The 17,532-nt window shown below is 38.6% G+C and overlaps 2 protein-coding genes across 3 annotated transcripts in view; both read right to left on the minus strand.

Moving 5' to 3' along the window:
* Positions 1 to 8,111, minus strand: part of prkra (protein kinase, interferon-inducible double stranded RNA dependent activator) — a 35,057-nt gene extending 26,946 nt beyond the window's left edge. Inside the window, exons 1-7 of the mRNA XM_005921449.2 lie at positions 7,875 to 8,111; positions 5,382 to 5,557; positions 4,803 to 4,884; positions 3,156 to 3,234; positions 2,940 to 3,057; positions 2,763 to 2,857; positions 2,503 to 2,665 (exon numbers count right to left, since the gene is read on the minus strand). Coding sequence (XP_005921511.1) covers positions 2,503 to 2,665; positions 2,763 to 2,857; positions 2,940 to 3,057; positions 3,156 to 3,234; positions 4,803 to 4,884; positions 5,382 to 5,557; positions 7,875 to 7,912 — 751 coding nt within the window. The 5' untranslated portion in view covers positions 7,913 to 8,111. The remainder of the gene's footprint in view (positions 1 to 2,502; positions 2,666 to 2,762; positions 2,858 to 2,939; positions 3,058 to 3,155; positions 3,235 to 4,802; positions 4,885 to 5,381; positions 5,558 to 7,874) is intronic.
* Positions 8,112 to 11,790: 3,679 nt separating this feature from the next.
* Positions 11,791 to 17,434, minus strand: casp10 (caspase 10, apoptosis-related cysteine peptidase). 2 transcript variants are annotated; one of them, XM_042220404.1, is made up of 9 exons: positions 17,089 to 17,393; positions 16,352 to 16,471; positions 15,534 to 15,811; positions 15,313 to 15,418; positions 14,976 to 15,111; positions 13,181 to 13,275; positions 12,835 to 12,952; positions 12,259 to 12,757; positions 11,791 to 12,144 (listed from the first exon to the last, which is right to left on the minus strand). In XM_042220404.1, exons 2-9 carry the CDS (start codon positions 16,379 to 16,381, stop codon positions 11,967 to 11,969), a joined length of 1,440 nt encoding a protein of 479 aa, XP_042076338.1. In that variant the 5' UTR covers positions 16,382 to 16,471; positions 17,089 to 17,393; the 3' UTR covers positions 11,791 to 11,966. The 2 variants fall into 2 exon arrangements, with proteins under 2 accessions (XP_042076338.1, XP_005921510.1); XM_005921448.3 differs by lacking the exon at positions 16,352 to 16,471 and having other exon boundaries at positions 17,089 to 17,434.
* Positions 17,435 to 17,532: the final 98 nt, after the last annotated feature.

A 17,532-nucleotide genomic window follows, 5' to 3' on the forward strand; every position in this document is an offset into this window, starting at 1 on the left:
CTCATGTAAACCATGTCTACAAACACCAAACAAAGCAAAGACACCAGACAGTTAAAAGAGCAGTTACTGCACCATGAATCTGTGGACAGGTAATATCCATATCCATATCCTTTATTTTGATACAAATATTGTTTACCTCAATCTGTAATGGCAGAGAAATACATTTATTTTGGTCATTTCATTTTCGAGCAGAAAGCTCAGAAAACCCCTGAAGGCCAAACAGGTTAAAGTTAATTCCCAATAAAACTAACTGTGAGATATTGGACTACATTGCTGTCTGTATTATTGTTAAAGTCATAAATGATCACCTTTAAAGTGTTTGTGCTAATAACATCATGTACAGTAAGACAGGCATGGAGAACAGCACTGACTGGGAGAGCCTTTGAACAGATGACATACTCAATTCAGTTCAACATATAAGACTTTAAGAATGCACAAGCATCTACCTCAAATCTATTTTTTTAGTCTATCATCTGTGATATGATTATGTAAAATTATAATGTATTGTTCATCTCCCTTAAATAAACAGGCAGCCTTAATGTGTGAAATATTCATATATTAAAACACTCAAATTTGTCTGTTGTCTCAGTGGCTGATAGTGTCCCACAGGCGTCAATGTGAGCTTGAAGCCATTTATATTTTTTAAGTTGTTTAATGTGTAGGTGCTCAAGATTTTGAATGAAAGCCTCGGAACTTCGGCAGCACAAAAAAGTGGCTATTCTTTGTGTCCATATGGATCAGTCCCTCTTATTACCATTATTTCCTTATGCCATAAGTTGTCTAGTTAAGTATCAGACTAACGTTTAAAGCTTTTACTTGAGTGAAGTAACTCACGTTACTGCTACTGCTAAATAATGTTAGCTAAGTTTACAGCATATTCCATAAATCACCATGCCATAACTAACTGCTATAATAGCGCTGCCGTACTGCATCACACTCAGTGCATTTCAATCATTTCTCCAGTACGTTTGATAGCTAGCAAAATAATAATAATAATAGCACGTGATATGTACACATACTCGAAAATTATTTTCTAGGACTCACATTGGTGTAACTTTGTGCTGAACATTTGTGTGGTCAAGATCTCTGTCTAAATAAATAAATAAATAAATCTGGGCAAATTCCCAGATGATTAAACATGCAACTATTTTGCTGGTAATAACTGGAGTAAAGAAATCAACCGCCTATTCATGCAAGATAATTCATAATTTTGTTGGTTAGGTCTGATTATTGGGGGGGGGTCATAACCCCCCTGGAAATTACGCCCCTGAGGACTCACCTGTCATGTGACTCAAGAGTCCAAAGTCCACCAGTGTCGTTTTCTATCAAACACTCATTAAAACAGCAAGTTAGTGCATTCATCCCCGACTGTTCGGCGGAGGGGCGGGGTCACACAGTGGTGCATGGCAGCCCAGGTGGAGAAATTTTGCTTTTACACTTTGCAACTCGTTTTATTTCTCTACCTGATAAGAAAACTATTCGGTCAGATAGTTATTTGTAGTGAATGAAATACGGCTTCAAGCATGTTTCAAACCTTGAAAAGACAATACTAAAATTCAAGAACTTTCACGGATTTCAAGCACCCGTACAAACTCTGGGAAGAGCAGATAATTCAAGTCTTATTGACACCAGCCTCACTGTTCAGTCACCTATGCTCTTTCTGCTTCACTCTTTTCTTCTGTCTCACACTAACTGTGAATAGTTGGCATAAGAAAGTTTCTCTCTCTCTGCCGTCACCAAGTGTTTGCTTAAAAGGGATTGTTGTTTTTTCCATTTCAATATAAACTGCCTTGAGTTGACTATTGTTGTGATCTGCCACTGCATAAAGATAATAGGGCAGCACATGAAGCAGGACAAAGCTCCAACTATCTCAAACTGGTTTCTTGAGCATGACAACGAGGTCACTGTACTCAGATGAACTCCACAGGCACCAGATCTGAATTAAATAGAATGTCTTTGACTGTGGTGGAACAGGAAATTCACATCATGGGTGTGCAGCCAACAAATCTGCAGCAACTGTGTGACGCTGTCACGCCAGCATTGACCAAAATCTTAGATGAATGTTTGAAGCACCCTGTTGGATGTATGCCATGAAGAATTATGGCAATTGTGAAGGCAAAAGGCATCCGATCCGATCCCAGGTGTAACGTAATGTATGGAAAATGTCTTTCGTCAACCTCACATCTGGGGGGGTTTTTTTTGTTGTTTTTTCTAACACCCTCACAAATGCCCCACTACTCTGAAAATTTCTCAGTATTAACCACTGGAGCGGTACATGGCCTCATTTGGGAAAGCACAACTGCATAGATGACCCAGTTTTATTATTTTAAAAAGGGATGAAAGTTGAGTATTTAATCAAGACGTTAAATGCGTTCTATGATTAGGGCGACGGGAGTTTTTCTTTGAATCTGATGTGAGTGAGGGAAGCTGGGAACCACATAATCTGAGTGGAAGGCACCAGTATTGCTAACAGAAAAATACAAATGCAGTTTGTTTTCTTACCAATATCAAAGTATGTGACCTCAAAGCCTTGTTCATTGGAAAGGTCCAACATCATCTGAATGTAGTCTGTGTTGGGAATGCTCAGCGGGTTTCTCCTCAGTAAAGATATCTTCTCTGCCATCGAGTTCCTTAAGTTTTCAAATCGCACACTTGGTTTAGGACCCTGAAAAGTAAAAACATCACAACACAAAAGAAATTGCCTGAAATGTTGAAGTTGCCTGTAGACGTCACACAAATGAGCCAAGAAAGATCCGACATACCCATGTGATTTCAGAACAGCCTGATAGACTCTGAAGCTTTGCCACAATTTTCTCTGCAGCCACTTTTTTTGCAGCTTTTTTTGAATTTCCTACACCTGTCGAGAAAAAAAGATAGAAAGCTAGGACAAACGAGCAAAATCTTAGAAATTTTTCTTTGAACGTGAAAAATAATCGCACCCTTCTCTGACAAGGACTCCAATCGACAAATAACTGTGAACTCTCTCTTATGTGGTGGACCAGCCTCTGTCAAAACTGTGTATTCAGGAAGATGCCATCCTCTTTGTAATGCTAACTCCTAATGTGAACGATAAGAAAAGATCATGAGGGAAACACAGTTCATTTCATACATATGGAAGAAATGTTCTTGTATAAACACAGCCATGGCTGGCACACCTGGAGTAACCCCACAGAGTTAGGATGATTGTTTGTCTCTGCTGCCACACCATTACTGTCAGACGTCCCAGGAACATTCCTGCTTGGAATTAAAGAGAAATCACAAGAGTGTCATAGTATTTAGTAGGCGCTACAAGTTACAAGCACAAGATTTAATCTAAGATTTCTCAGGCTGACTTCCCTCCTGCAGCATAAATACAGAGCTGTGCTAAAAGTCTTGAGTTAACCCTCATTTTTCTAGGAAAATAGTAAATTGGTACAACAAATGTACAACCAGGCATTGACATACAAAACGTACAAGGCAATAACAGAGTTCACATCATTCTAAGAAGCTTGACAGTCAATATTTGGTATGATCACCTTTAACGCATCTTTCTCCAGCACAGCCTAAACTCTTGTCAAGCTTTCTTGTCATTTCTATAAGTAGTCTTCAGGAATAGTAAAAGATTTCTGACAGATACTCAGAGCTCTTCTTTGAGTGTTGCTGCCAGATGTATTATTGTAATTGCTAAAAAAATAAAGTGGTTGCCAAACCGATGCCCATTCAGATGGTACTGCTGGGTGGATCAAAATCTGATAGTTAACAAGATCCCCAACACCACTGGCTGAAATGCAGCTCCAAGCCATGACAGAATCCCCACTGTATCTTTCTGATGGCTGTAGACACTCACCATGCCTCTGTCGTGGCCTTCTCTATACATAGTGATGACAATTTAAACCAAATATTGTTCATATGTTTGTTTGTTTTTTCCAACCTTAAGTTTCTTCAAATTTTATAAAGACACACTGCACACCAGTCTGAGATACTCGAAGTTTTTAGCTAATAGGTTTTTTGGAATCATCCAAAATTGGTCCTTTGCTATGTTATCTGTTAAGTGTAGCCACAAAAATGGTTTATTTTTTGAGTTATGTAGCTTTTTATTGCTTGAATGATTCATAGGTCAGTGTTAGATGGCTTAAAAAACAAGAATCTTCTGAAAGTGATGATGACATACAAGGACTGAACTGAGTGAAAGAGCAGCCAATGTTTAAAAAAACAAGTAACTCTGAATGACCTTCAGAAAGACTGAGGAACTATTGCTTAAAACCATCTTAAAAAATTCAGGAAAGTCTGACTCCTTGATAGTAATCTATACACAAGGAGTGTATAGTCATGGCTTTTCCACAACACTATAACCAATCCTTTGACAGATGTCACTATAACAACATAACCAGCATTATTTCTATAATTCCAATTACTGTTTTGACTTCAGTGTTTAAACAAATGAAAATAGTAAAAGATTCCTGTCATATTCTTAAACATTTGTGTTTTATGCTATAACAGCCAGTGTGAAGTCTATAAAATGTCCAAAATGATTCAAAATGCAGACAGATTGAGTTGTTAAAGTGCCACAACACTGGCATGGTTTTGACTGAAACTAATTTGGGATGCAATTCATTTTTTTCATTGCTCATTAATCTAATTATAGCCTTGACGATTTACCCAGAAAATGAACATAAATTATCAGAGCTTTGCTGTTGCCAACTTTATTTGGCAGCACAAAGTCCGCTTGCTATTGAAAGAGGCAAATATTCATTATTTGCAAACCTCTGAGGAGTACAACTTTTATTTCCAACCAGTAATTTAAATGATTACACTCTACTTACATGACTCCAGCATCTATGTTCATAGCTTTTAGAGCAGCCTCTGCAGCCTGGTGTTTAGCAGCCTTTTTACTCGGACCTTGACCTGAAAAAAAAAGACCAATCAGTTGCCTGTGTTATACAATATCAAAACAGCAATAATAATAAACCTAACTGAAAGTCACAGTATCCTAATCAAATGTAAAGTGTGAGAGGCTAGTGGGAAGAACAAAAAAAGACTTCAACTTTGAAGCCTTTTTCCCCTAAAGCATAGGCTTGGTGACAGATGTTAAATACAGACACTAAGTCATTTCTCATCACCTCAACATGAAGAGCATTCCAACTGCTTCTCACCCTTTTTCTCTGGACCTGCACTTTTCTATGCCTGAAGTGTGATATCTTTGTTAAAAAACAAGGGATACAGAGGGTGAATTTAAACACTTTGCTTCAGCAACAGAAGAGAAATTCAACAAAGTGACAAAGAACATGTTGCAGCCTGAGGTACTCTCTCTGAATTACCACGGTGCAATTTTCAACTCAAATAAAAGCCCTCATTCGGTGACAGCCAGCTATCAGCACAGCAGGGGTGACAGTGTAGCCTACCTATGCCGCTTACGTCACCGACTGTCACACTGAAGACAAAGCTGGGCTGGTGAGCCTCTCCTTCAGCCCTCTCCATCACGTACACAGGAAGATTTCCGCTTTTCGTGCCATATTCATGCAGGATCTGTATCGGTGTTTTCCCCGAGTTGCTTTTCTGTGATTCGTTTGTATCCAAGCTGCACGTAGTCAACACAAGGACAGACAAATTATGAGCTATGACTGTAATAACTGACTCATTAAATTTGAATGACAGAATAACAAATGACAACAGGATGACTGATTGTGCACTTAAACTGCTTATAAAATAAAGGAAAAAGTGAAAACGTCCATGTTTTCCCAGTTTTATCAGCCCTAGTACCAAAAATGTAATTATATCTAATTTTTGTCTTAAAACAAACAACAAAAGGCTGTCAATACAAAATTGTTAATGAACAGAATTTTAGAGGCCAGAATAAGTCAACTTTCTACCAGTTTGCCTTGAAAATTTCTCTGAATAATGAACTAAATGATTAATCAATGAAATAACAGTTTAATCAAAGAACTTTTTGCAATTTCTTCACTGTTCCATAACCATGGCAGCGACACAGATCATCTGAGACATTATCGACTGACAAGAACAGGAACTCCTTTATACTGTCTTAGTTTGTAAATGACTGGTTCTTATGTAGCGCTTTTCTACTCTGTCCGAGCACTCAAAAAGCACTCAAAGCGCTTTATACAGCTAATTCATTCAACCAATCACCCATTTACACAAGAACTTCTAAGCTTAAGTGCTAAGTATCTAACATTCATACACATTCACACTCCGATGGATGCATCAGAGAGCAACATGAGGTTAGTATCTTGTCCAAGGATATTTGGCATGCAGCCTGGGATCGACCACCGACCTTCTGTTTAGTGGCTGATCCGCTCTGCCACCTGAGCTACAGCCACCCCAGAAAATGTACAGGAAAAGTATTTAACAGTGAGGATGGTAAAGTAAATGGAGCAGTTCCTTTCTGAGTAATGCAGTCTAGTGAGTCTATTAAAGTTTTAATTGCATCTATTATGTCTCAGACTACACTATTGTAATTCCTGTGACATGCCACTTCATTTTCCATATTAGAGCCCGACTGATATATCAGCCGGTATTAGCTATTTGCATACAGTGTATCAGAAAATAGCCATTTATTGGCTTTTACAAACAGCTAATAAATGAAAATTTTAATTAATAAATAAAAGAGTAAAGAACAGACAGTAGAAACATCTTTCAACTATAGTATGAGTGTTGATGTTACAGAGTTTTGCAACTTTCACCTTCACTTTGTTGTGTTGGCAACACAAAAACCCCAAATACAACAAACAGTGGAACCAAGCAGTCTTGAAGAGCAAAAACAAGTAATCCATGACTTGATGCAGCAAAAAAACTTTCTATTAAAAGTAAATTGTCATATTATCCTAGTAAGAACAATAAATAACAAATAAATACCAACACTTAACAAATGTTAGAGAAATCTGTTCATGTCTTGAGTCTGAAAGAAAAAAAACCCAATTATGTTCTCCAGTATATTGTTGTTGACTTTTTTAAAATCACCAAATATTGGCATCCTATATCAGTCAAGCTCGATCGGAGAAGACTCATAGAGGTAGTGAAAGAGGACGTACAGATGGTTGCTGTGGCAGGTGGCAGGAGATGAGCTGTGGAGACCCTTTAAGGGAGCAGCTAAAAGAAGATGATGATGATGATTCTGACACGCATTGCTAAAAATTACAATTAAAATTAAATTGAATTAAATTAAAAGCTCTCTTTTTCTCTGCTTGCACACACTATGTATAGCAGAGGTTTCCCCAATGTGCCACATAAATTACCAAAGCAGCTTTTCAGACTATATACATTTAAAACTGTGAGTGTCAGTCTCTTTGTTTGTAGACTGTAAGGAGGGTATTGGGCCTATGGAGATTCACATCATGGGCGTGCAGCCAACAAACCGACAGCAACTGACTGTGCGATGCTGTCATGTCAGTATGGAGCAACAATCTCATTCACCACCTTGTTGAATGAGGGAGCACTGAAGGCAAAAGGTATCATTCATCATCTCTGCTATCAGCATCATCGCCCCACGTTTTTAACCCTGGAAGTTGTACCTCTACCACCATCTTTGTTATGTCTGAATTCCCATTGATTACAGCTCTAGGATATTTGGCTACCACCTCTTTCTCTCTGATGATGATGTCTCCTTTTCATACAGAGCGGATAGCTGTGGTGAATCAGTGCAGACATTTTTTTATTATTTAACGCCATTTATTTAAAAGATTAGTGAAAGAAGCAACACGTAAATACAACTTAAGACCAAATACTTGGCACGACTTCAGCTGTAGCTTCTAGCTAATATACCATAATATGCACTTTAATTTAACTACATTATTATTTGACACAAACTAGATATGCAAGCGGTTTGGTTGATTGTGCACCGTTACCTCGAATCACATAACTACTATCAATAAAACACTGACCTCGCATCCTCGCTTTTCACTGCTGGTGATTGAGACATGTTTGCAGCTCACGGTTCCTCACAGGTCTGATTACAGACTCTGTTCCGGCCAAAACAACTTTTAAACACGACGATGAGATATTTTTCTGGACATCTAGCAATGATTCTGTGATGGACATTAAGTGGCCTGTCAACGCTAGCAACTCCTCACTGTACTTTCGCCGGGGAAACAATCGCCAGTTTAACATTATATCAACATCCGGATCAACGCGGGTCAAACGCACGTCAGAATGTGTGAGCTAAAGCGTTTACTGCCACCTACCGGTGAGTCCTACCTATTCAACTGGACGGGACAGTGTCCCCGTAAAACATGTTTTAGATCATTTTTTTAAATAAAAAAAAAAATCTAGATTAAATTGTAAAAAAACAAAAAAAACAAAACGTTGTATTGCGTTATCTTTAAATTTACAGTTACTATTTCTACTACTGCTACATAATAATAATAATAATAATAATAATAATAATAATAATAATAATAATATAATAGCTGGCATTGACAAAAAGAACACAAAGAACAGCAATGCTTGTTTAAACAGCAATAAATAAATAAATCAAAACAACAGGAAACTAGGTATCATAGATTGAGAATGATAACATTTTCTGCTGGTTAAAGCCTGGCTATAGAGTAGAGGTGGTTATGGTCTGTCCCCACAGTAAGAGTATGATGCAATTAAATCTAATGAAGTTGCAATGGTAGCACTGTAATTTCCCAGTTGCTGTTTTTTTGTTTTAGTTTTTCATTTGATGTTTATTTTATTGTTCGTTGATATTGTTCTGCATGAAAAAAGCCAGTTCAAAAGAACAATCCTGCTTTCCATGTGGGTACTCCAGAAGGCTGTTTGAACAGTGTTTAGTAGATGAATCCTTAAATTACATTTACTGGGGTAAATAACAAGTGGTTTGGGTGGATAAGGAAATGCATTCCAGACAACCTCATCCCATTCGTGAAACATGGTGGTGATGCTGTCATTGTTTGGGTCTGTTTTGCTGCATACGGGCCAGGACAGCTCACCATCACTGAAAGAGCAATGAATTACATGCTACGCCTCCGAATTCTAAAGGAAAATGTTGGGAAATTTGTCTGAAAGCAGGTTGTGCAAAGCAATCAAGTGGTTCTACAAAAGGACGGTCATAGAGAAATCGAGTTATTATATTTAAACCAAGAGAAATCTCATGAAAGAGCCCGAAGTAAGGAAACATACCAAACACCTAAAGCTTTAAGACAACTGAGCTTAAAGCTTTAAGCTTAAGGTTGTGTAAGACTGATATGACTGTCTACTGTTTTCCTAATAATGTTAGGCTGATATTTGTTAGATCAGTTTAGCTGGGTTCACTTTATTACCTTTTACAACTTGCAAATTCTAAAATTAAATAAAGCACACAGTAAAATGCCACATTTGGAAAATCAGAACAAAGGCTAATTCCACAATTATTCATAATTTTGGAAATAATATTCATTGGTGTATATTTCTTAGACCATATTTTTCTCATATATGTATTTAATGTAATTTTGTATGCATAGTGTATTGTGGTTTTATATAACTGAATGCTGTAAATCTTCATTGTGCAGTGTGGATGTGAAACACCAACGAGGGACAAGGGTTTGGAAATTAGGGTGCATTTTGATTCACCACTGAAACACATGAAATTGCCTGTAGAAGCCAAAGTTGGTCAGGCCACACTGTTAGCTATGGTTGAATTTCATTCTATCCTGACCTCAACTCACCAGCTTGCCTCTATAGATGTACTTCTTGCTGACTTACTAAAGCAGGCAGCTTTTTTAATGTCAGGGGGTTGGTAAGTAGTTAGGAACCAGATTAAACCCATTTGCTTTTGTATTTTAAGTCCTTTTATAACTTTTACCCTGCAGTACTTTAAACTGGCTGACCATTTCAATGAGCAGGGGACACACTATTTCAGTTATAGTCTACAACTTGCTTAAATTGCTGTCATTCAAACACTCTGTCCATCCAGAAAGAGCTCCAGTGTGGGCTGAAAAGTTATGCAAATTCATAGTTACATTTAATTTTACCATAAACTCATATAATACACACCTAACATCCTAAAGGCAGTGCAGGGCAGGGAGACTGATCTGGGTGTCTGTCAGTCGGACACAAGCAAATCAGAGAAGCAGTTCAAGGGACTTGTATGGACTCGACCTGAAGGTGGAGACAGAGGTTCAAGTGCAGGGTTTCTGCAGCTCAGACATGGTCAATAACAACAGGAAAGTCAAATCAAACCTACAAAAAAACCCACAGCCATGACTAGTACGAAAGTCATTCTTCGGGTTGTGTCATAGTTTATGTTTTGCCTTGTTTGTCTTTGTGCTCCTCCTTTCTGCTGTTCCCTGAAAATTTATTTTTGGAGGGGCAGACTTTGTTATATTTTGTTGTAATTCAGCCACCAAAGTTTTGACTTATCCTTTTACCCCCCAAAAACAATTAAAAAAAATAAAAATCATGCACTCACATAGCAACTTTCTCAGTGTGTTCCCTGGTCACGTCTCTGTAGAAGTTGCACTGGCAATCCCTGTCAGACCTAAACATCTACTATTACTTTCAGCACGTGAGCTGCTCAGCTCAACAAAGGAAATTACTGAATGCTAAGAATGTTCTCATGTTTTTGGCACTTTCAGTATATGGTTCAGTGTCTCCCGCTGCAGTCTGGTTCGATAAACAAGACTCAGAGTTAAAGTTGGTGTGCTGATCACTCCATTAGTGAGTGAAAATTGTTGCAATACACATAAATCTCTGTCATATGTTGAAGCCATTTGGAGACAAAACAAGCGAGTGAAGTCTGTCTAAACTGCGAAAGAGGAACTCTTATTTAGTAAATGTCTATGAGCTCTATGTTGCCATGGTAATGTTACCTGTAATATTTTTTAATAGCAAAAAACTTCTGCAAGAAGTCGAGCATTTGGAGGGAGAAGCAACAAACAATGCAGTAAAAGGAGAAGGCGGTTGATTGACAAGTGTGACTGGTTGTTACATGGAAATATGGTTTCAACAGATTATCAGTATGTGGAAAATACTTGCGTGCTGAGGTGTTGCAGCGATAGCACGAACGTTTAGGCAGCCTGTCAGAGCAGGTACAGGAACAGAGTGAGGCCTTTCGCTCTGAGTCACACATTCTGTAGGCGTAGCTTTGTCACATTTTACTTTTAATTGTTGCAATTTTTGTTGTAGAGATTTGGACTCCCGATTATTAGACAAAGTCAAACGAGGCTAAATGTCAAAAGGTTCCTTTTAAATCTTAACACATTACTGACTACAAAATATACACAGTACACATCTAAAGCGTTAATGATTGCGGGAAAGGCAGCTGTGACTCACTGTCACGAGGTGGATGGATCACTAAGGAGGCTGACGTTACAAAGTTTCTTGTGTAAGGCAAGTCTTCAACCTTCACTGCGTTTTTGTCTTGTAAGGATGGGTGTGCGTTAGAATTACAGTGCTTGTTGACAAAACATTTTTATAAAGAAACTGAGAAGTATTTTTTAGTAGATTCTGTATTTTGATGTAATGCAGTATTCCTTGATTTTCACTTTTCACTTACAACAGTTACTTAGGAATGTAACAAAACGGGGTAAAGTTTGTTTGCTTGTTTTTTAAAGAATGAACAATATTAATTACTCTGGTTACATTTCAATCAATTCTCCATATGGAGCTGTGCCAGCAGACTGGCTGCCAACAGACATGACATCCAATTGCAGACTCCACTGCAAGGCTTCATTCATTAGCATCAATGGATAAGCTCTATGGCACTTAGTGTTGGATTATAACAACATTCTCTAACAGCAGAATTAACATTTAACTCTTAAAAACATCCTGATCGAGAGCATGTTAGCATAAGTAGTATAAGTTACCACAGAGACCTGGTGAGGTTATCGAGAGCCACATTTATTAAGAACATTAATCCTGATCACAGAGGACTAAAATTCAAAATATTCTACACAAAACTGCATTAAAAATATTTTGATAGAAAACTTCTGCATTTCAACAAATTGTTGCATTTAATTCTTAATCTGCATCCACAGCTCTGAAGTAATCAAAAATCAAGAATTTGACGATGCTTTGTGAATAGATGGAGGAGGGACGTTGGGAACCGGAAACACCACCTTCTTCCTGAGTGAGAAGGCTGGCTGAGGCATCTGCTTTCTTTGACCATACGGATCACTCTTCTTGCTAACATCTGCATTCACTTTTGTCAGGATTGACATGAGATCAAACTCCCTAGGAAAAATAAGACACAGGGTGAGCTAATGTACAGCATTTTTGTAAAAAAGCATTCTTCTTCATTTAAAAAATAAATAAATTTTATTATATTTGATATTTTGGTTCACTAACCTGGGCACCATCTGAACAAGGTTTTGGCACAAAGACTGAATAAACCAGGTGCCATTGGTTCTCTCTCTGAAGGAAACATGAAAAGGAACTGTGGCCATTCCCAGCAGGAAATCTGCACTATTTGGGATACCCTGTTTAGCCTTTATAGCATCAGTCCAATGAAAGCTGTATGCAGAGCTATCAGATTCAATGAAGACAGCTTGCTGCTCGTTGTTTCCCTGGCAGGCCTGGATGAAAAACAGCTTGGGCTTGCCCACTAAAGACGGGCAATTTAATCCATTGAAAAGGTCCGTCAAATCACTGATCTTGACAGTGGATCCATCCACACCGTACACGCTGCCTTCCACACCATGACTCAGAACACAGCACACTACGCAGTCAAACCGACTGTGGTCTCTTTTGCCAAGCTCCTTGAACACAGAGAGCATCTCGTTCGTGTCACAGTCATGGTGGCTCTCCACTTTAAAGCCGAGCCACTGAAACACACTCTGCAGACATTCTGGAAGAAACAGACGATCTAAGGATGATGCAGGACCACAAACATGAAGCGTATATTCACTGCCAAAATTTGCTTACTTTGATCCACTTCAGTTCCTTCCCGTTTCCTTAGTTGGCTGGACTTACTGAAGTTATCGTTGTTAACAATTAAACAGATGCCCCTCTTTTCAGATGTCATGGGATATGTTCCCAAGCCCTACAGAGATAAATGACACAGATTACAGGGAAGACATGATTCCGTGCATTACTTGTAAACTTCTATTTGATCCACAAGTTAAACTCTGAAATGAAAACTAAGTATACAAAGGGAAGAATGATCCGCCTGGAGGGCACCAACTCAAATTAAATGTAGTGCCAGGGCCGTAACCAGTGATTACGATTTAAGCATGTCACATACCGGTATATAAGAAAAAAATACACACACCTCATCTTGTGTGTTTGTAGATGGCGATATCGGCATGGTGACGGACTCCTTTTCTTGAGTTGATATAGCATCAGTTGTCATAACGGGACAGGTGACTGCAAAGAAGAGCAATAATTGTGGGGGGAACAATTATATTTCAATGTTTTAAACGTCTGGTATTATTTCACAAAAAGCTAAACAAGAGTTTAGCTATTGTTTGAATCACGACTGCTCGTCTCAGTGCTTAACCCATTCGATTCAGTTTAATTTATACAGTGCTATGTCAAAACAACAGTTGCCTCAAGGCGCTTTATATTCTAAGGTAAAAGGTTTTGCGACAGGGAAGGAAAAACTCCCTTTTAACAGGAAAAAACCTCCAGCAGATTTAGGCTCAGGGAGGGGCGGCCATCTGCCGCAACCGGTTGTGGGTGAGGGGATGAAGATACCAAAGACATACTGTGGAAGAGAGACACTGTTTATGTGACTGACGCTCATTTTTTTTTTTTTATCTCCCCATAAGAGGAATGCAGGAAAGTCAAATTCAAAGATCATTAAAAATGATTTCAAAGCAAATCTTTGACTAATTCCTGACTGAAGCTAATGATTCTAACAAACTGATTTAGAGTATTAAATGACTTTGCTTGTATTCGTATGCAATAGTGATACAAAAATAACCTAAGTAAACTTAAAAAAAAAACAAAAAAAACAACCCATAATAGTAGTGTTTCAAACTGTAAGCTTAAGACAAATTTGAAGCCCGCTTCGAACCAGATATGGCTATCCAAGCATCTAAATGGAATGCAAAAGGAAATATGACTTTTACAGTTAGCTGGTTTTCCAAATGGGCCCCTCCCCACTAAAGATCGACAATTGCCCTGATAAGGATCAGAGCAAACAGAGTCCTAGCTTCGCTCTAGTAAAAACATAAACAAAAAACAGAACCATTAATAAGATGGAATGTGACTGTAAAGTGAAGTGAAGATAAGACACAGCACCCTCTATTTAAAGCAAATGGTCAAAGTGCATGCCTGCCCTGCTTTAAGGCTATGGTTACATAAACTTTACTTGTGTCTTTTCACAGGCATAAAGTCATAAAGCACCGTACAACAGTTAATAGAATGGGAAAAAAACAAAGAAACAACCTGAAAAAGCAACCTGTCAGAACAGAATAAAAATAATGAAATAAGATAATAATATTAATAAAAAGAGAATGTCAACAGAAGGACTGGGTGTCACAAACTGAAAGCCTCTGTCTGCAAATGAACACTGTGAGAAATAAGATGTTACAGTGAAGAATAAAATATTACAGCTGCATTTAATAATTTATTCCAGGGTTAGTGTTTTGGTCCATCTTCCTCCCCTCACCCTGTTGGCATCAGACAGCCGCCCCTCTCTGAGCTTCTGCTGGAGGTTTCTTAATTCAGACGTTAAAAATAACTTTTTCCTTCCTGCCATCACCATGTGCTGTTCATACGAGGTTGTGTGATGTGATCGTTTACGTTGTTTTCCTTATTATGTAGGATGTTTACCTTACAATACAAAGCGCGGTGAGGCAACTCTTGTTGTGAGTTGTAGAATAACAATGGACCTAGAATTGAACCTTGTGGAATCCCACAGATTAGAGGACCTGTGTTTTTGTCCCAACAGAAAAGTAATCTAATTACCTCAGCATAATTAAAATAGAAAAGAATAGAACTGTGTTTCTTTTCCATCTTTACTTACAAAAAAAAGTAACCAGAATGGCAAATAGACTCAAAAATAAAATCAAATGAAACTGAAATTACATTCAGCAAGAGACGATTTGTGAATAGCTTACCTCGCTGTTTTTTAAACTGGTTGATTTTAGCATTCAGCATGGGACACACCTCCCTCACTATGGTCTCCAGGGTGTTTAGATTACTTTCGCTAAGGTGGTCCATGCGCTCCATCTCCAGGAAGACTTCCAGTGTAGTCTGAAAATGACACAAGGTCTTTGCACTGATGGAAAAATGAAGTGTATGTGCGGAAGTTCTGCAGGTTTGTTCATAGGAAAATGTGACAACGTATGGCAGGCGATGCTACAGGTAACAAGTACACATAACACATTGTTATAAAGAAGGACTAGAATGAAATATTATGGGCTACATTTACCACATTTCTGAAGGCGCACTTACAATATGTTCCCCCAGTTTTCTACGTGGGATCATCGTGTTTAACAAGAACTTCACTTCTCTCAGATCGCCATCAGTAATTTCTTCAGAGAGGCTGTAAAGAAGCTTCCTGGAATTACAGAAAAACATTTGATAGAAATAGCTTTACAGATTAAAATTTATTTTTCAATGTAAACCTAAATCAGAAAAACGAAACAGTACGAAGCGAAACATCAACGGCATACCTGTAGGGAGAAATAAAGCTCGTTGTTGTATGTGGAGCGAGACAGAGATCCCGGATCAGGGCATGATGTTCAGTAGTGACCAGAAGCTCGGTCAGGAGCTGTGGGTTCTCAGGTGAGAGATGGTCTTGTTTCATCAGGCAGGAGAAGAGCTCACTGGCCGTTTCCACCTTGTTTGGCTTTTGGTCCAGGAGGTCAGTGCAAAGAAAGACCAAGGCTTTCACTTCATCTTTAGACAGTGCCTTACCCACCTTTAGCAACAAATTTTGGAATTCCATTTCCTGTATTTAAAACAAAGTACAAGACTTTCAGAAACCAGAAATTTAAATATGTAGCCTAGGTCTGTTGTTTAACTATGCAAAGTGGTCACATCATGCAAATTGCTCCTTGGAGAAATGACTCAAAAATAGTCATTTCAATAATACTTTTTTGCATTCTAGATGATTTTACGTCTCTTACGAAAAGGCAAATAAATAGGGCTGTCTTGATGTTGTACGTTTTCTCCGTTATTATTACTATTATTATTATTATTATAGCATGTCTAGAATATCTTATTTGATGTCTAGAATACAAAATTGATGTATCTATAACTCAACGAGAGCTGCCCCTTACTACCAACTGCGCCTCATAATTCCGGCTGACCATGTCCATCCACCCCTTTATGACCCCAGTGTATCTATCCTCTGATGGTTGCGTCCAGCAGGATATTACACCATGTCACAAACATCAAATCATCTCAAGGTGGTTTCCTGAACATGACAATGAACCCGTTGCACTGAAAAGCCCTCCACAGACATTATGGTCTTAATCCAACAGAGCACCTTTGAGAGGTGGTGGAAGTGGAGATCCATATCATCGGTGTGAAGCTGCGAAACCTGCAGCAACTGTGTGATGCCATCATGTCAATATGCACCAAAATCTCAGAGGAATGTCACCAGCACCTTGTTGAATACATGCCATAAAGAATTAACACATTTAACATTTACCCAGATTTTTTCAACGTAATTTAATACTGAGGCTATAGACATACCCACAAAATACCCCACAGATGATCTAATATTGGTTCACGACTAGGGTTGCCAAACTCTACATGGGACTGCACAGCATTTTTTTTCTTAACCTCTGTCTCATTCCTTGAGGCCATGTATGTCCATTTAGTCTGGATCTGGAGCACACACATTTTTCTGAAGTCGAGCTTTCACCCAATGCATATAAAGGGAAGTCTTTTTATTGCAGACAGAATAAAGTTAGTCTGTCAAATGCAATAATAATCTTGGTAATTTCTAACGTTCCCTAAGTTTAAAAACAAACAAACAACCCCGTCACACATGGCTTCAAAACGTAAACCAACCTATGATAGCATCCCTACTGAAACCTCAAAACAACTTAGTTTTTTTCGTTTTAACCTTATTGAATAACATGGTAACACGCAGAGTTTACTGTATTCTCATTTTTCAGTTAGTCTTCTGTCCCGGAAAATACATTGCATAACTTCAGCACACTCAAAGGTAACCCATGGTAGCCATCTGTGCTCAAACACCATCTCGTGCAGAGGTACCTGTATGGACACGCGTTGACAGCTTGTCTGAAGGACGACGACGACGATACTGGTTGTTTATGTCCACATACTTCCAGCGTACTTCATGTTGTCGGTGGCTGCTGAAAAATGGTTTAACTCGCCATCGAGAACGTCACAGACTTCGTAGAGCAACTTTTCAGTAGTTATAAGTCCAGGCGAGTAAGCAGGAATCGAAAGTGAAAGAGAGTCTGCCGCATCGACAAGCTAGTTACTGTGCGGATCACTTATATGTAAAGGTGAAAATATAGCAACCTGTTTTCACTCAGTGGGATGTGTACTCCAACCTGCCATTATGTCAACAACTACCTGTGTGACGCACGTGGCCTCGATCGGGAATCACCTCTGCGTGAGCCTGGAGTCATGTCTGGGCAAGTCCCCGACGAGGCAGGGTAATAATAAATCTAGATTGAGTAACTACTGTAT

The sequence above is a fragment of the Haplochromis burtoni genome, unplaced genomic scaffold (genome assembly GCF_018398535.1).
Source record: "Haplochromis burtoni strain Fernald_Lab_line unplaced genomic scaffold, NCSU_Asbu1 Contig_48, whole genome shotgun sequence".
NCBI lineage: Eukaryota > Metazoa > Chordata > Actinopteri > Cichliformes > Cichlidae > Haplochromis > Haplochromis burtoni.

What these genes read in the sequence shown, in the direction of transcription:
- casp10 (XM_042220404.1), bottom strand. Translation starts at nt 16,381, where the DNA reads ATGGATCTCCACTTCCACCACCTCTCAAAG. An exon ending in ACTTCCACCACCTCTCAAAG is followed by an intron (nt 15,812 to 16,351) that starts GTGCTCTGTTGG and finishes TTTTAAATACAG; the next exon opens with GAAATGGAATTCCAAAATTT. An exon ending in CTACAAACACACAAGATGAG is followed by an intron (nt 12,953 to 13,180) that starts GTGTGTGTATTT and finishes TTATCTCTGTAG; the next exon opens with GGCTTGGGAACATATCCCAT.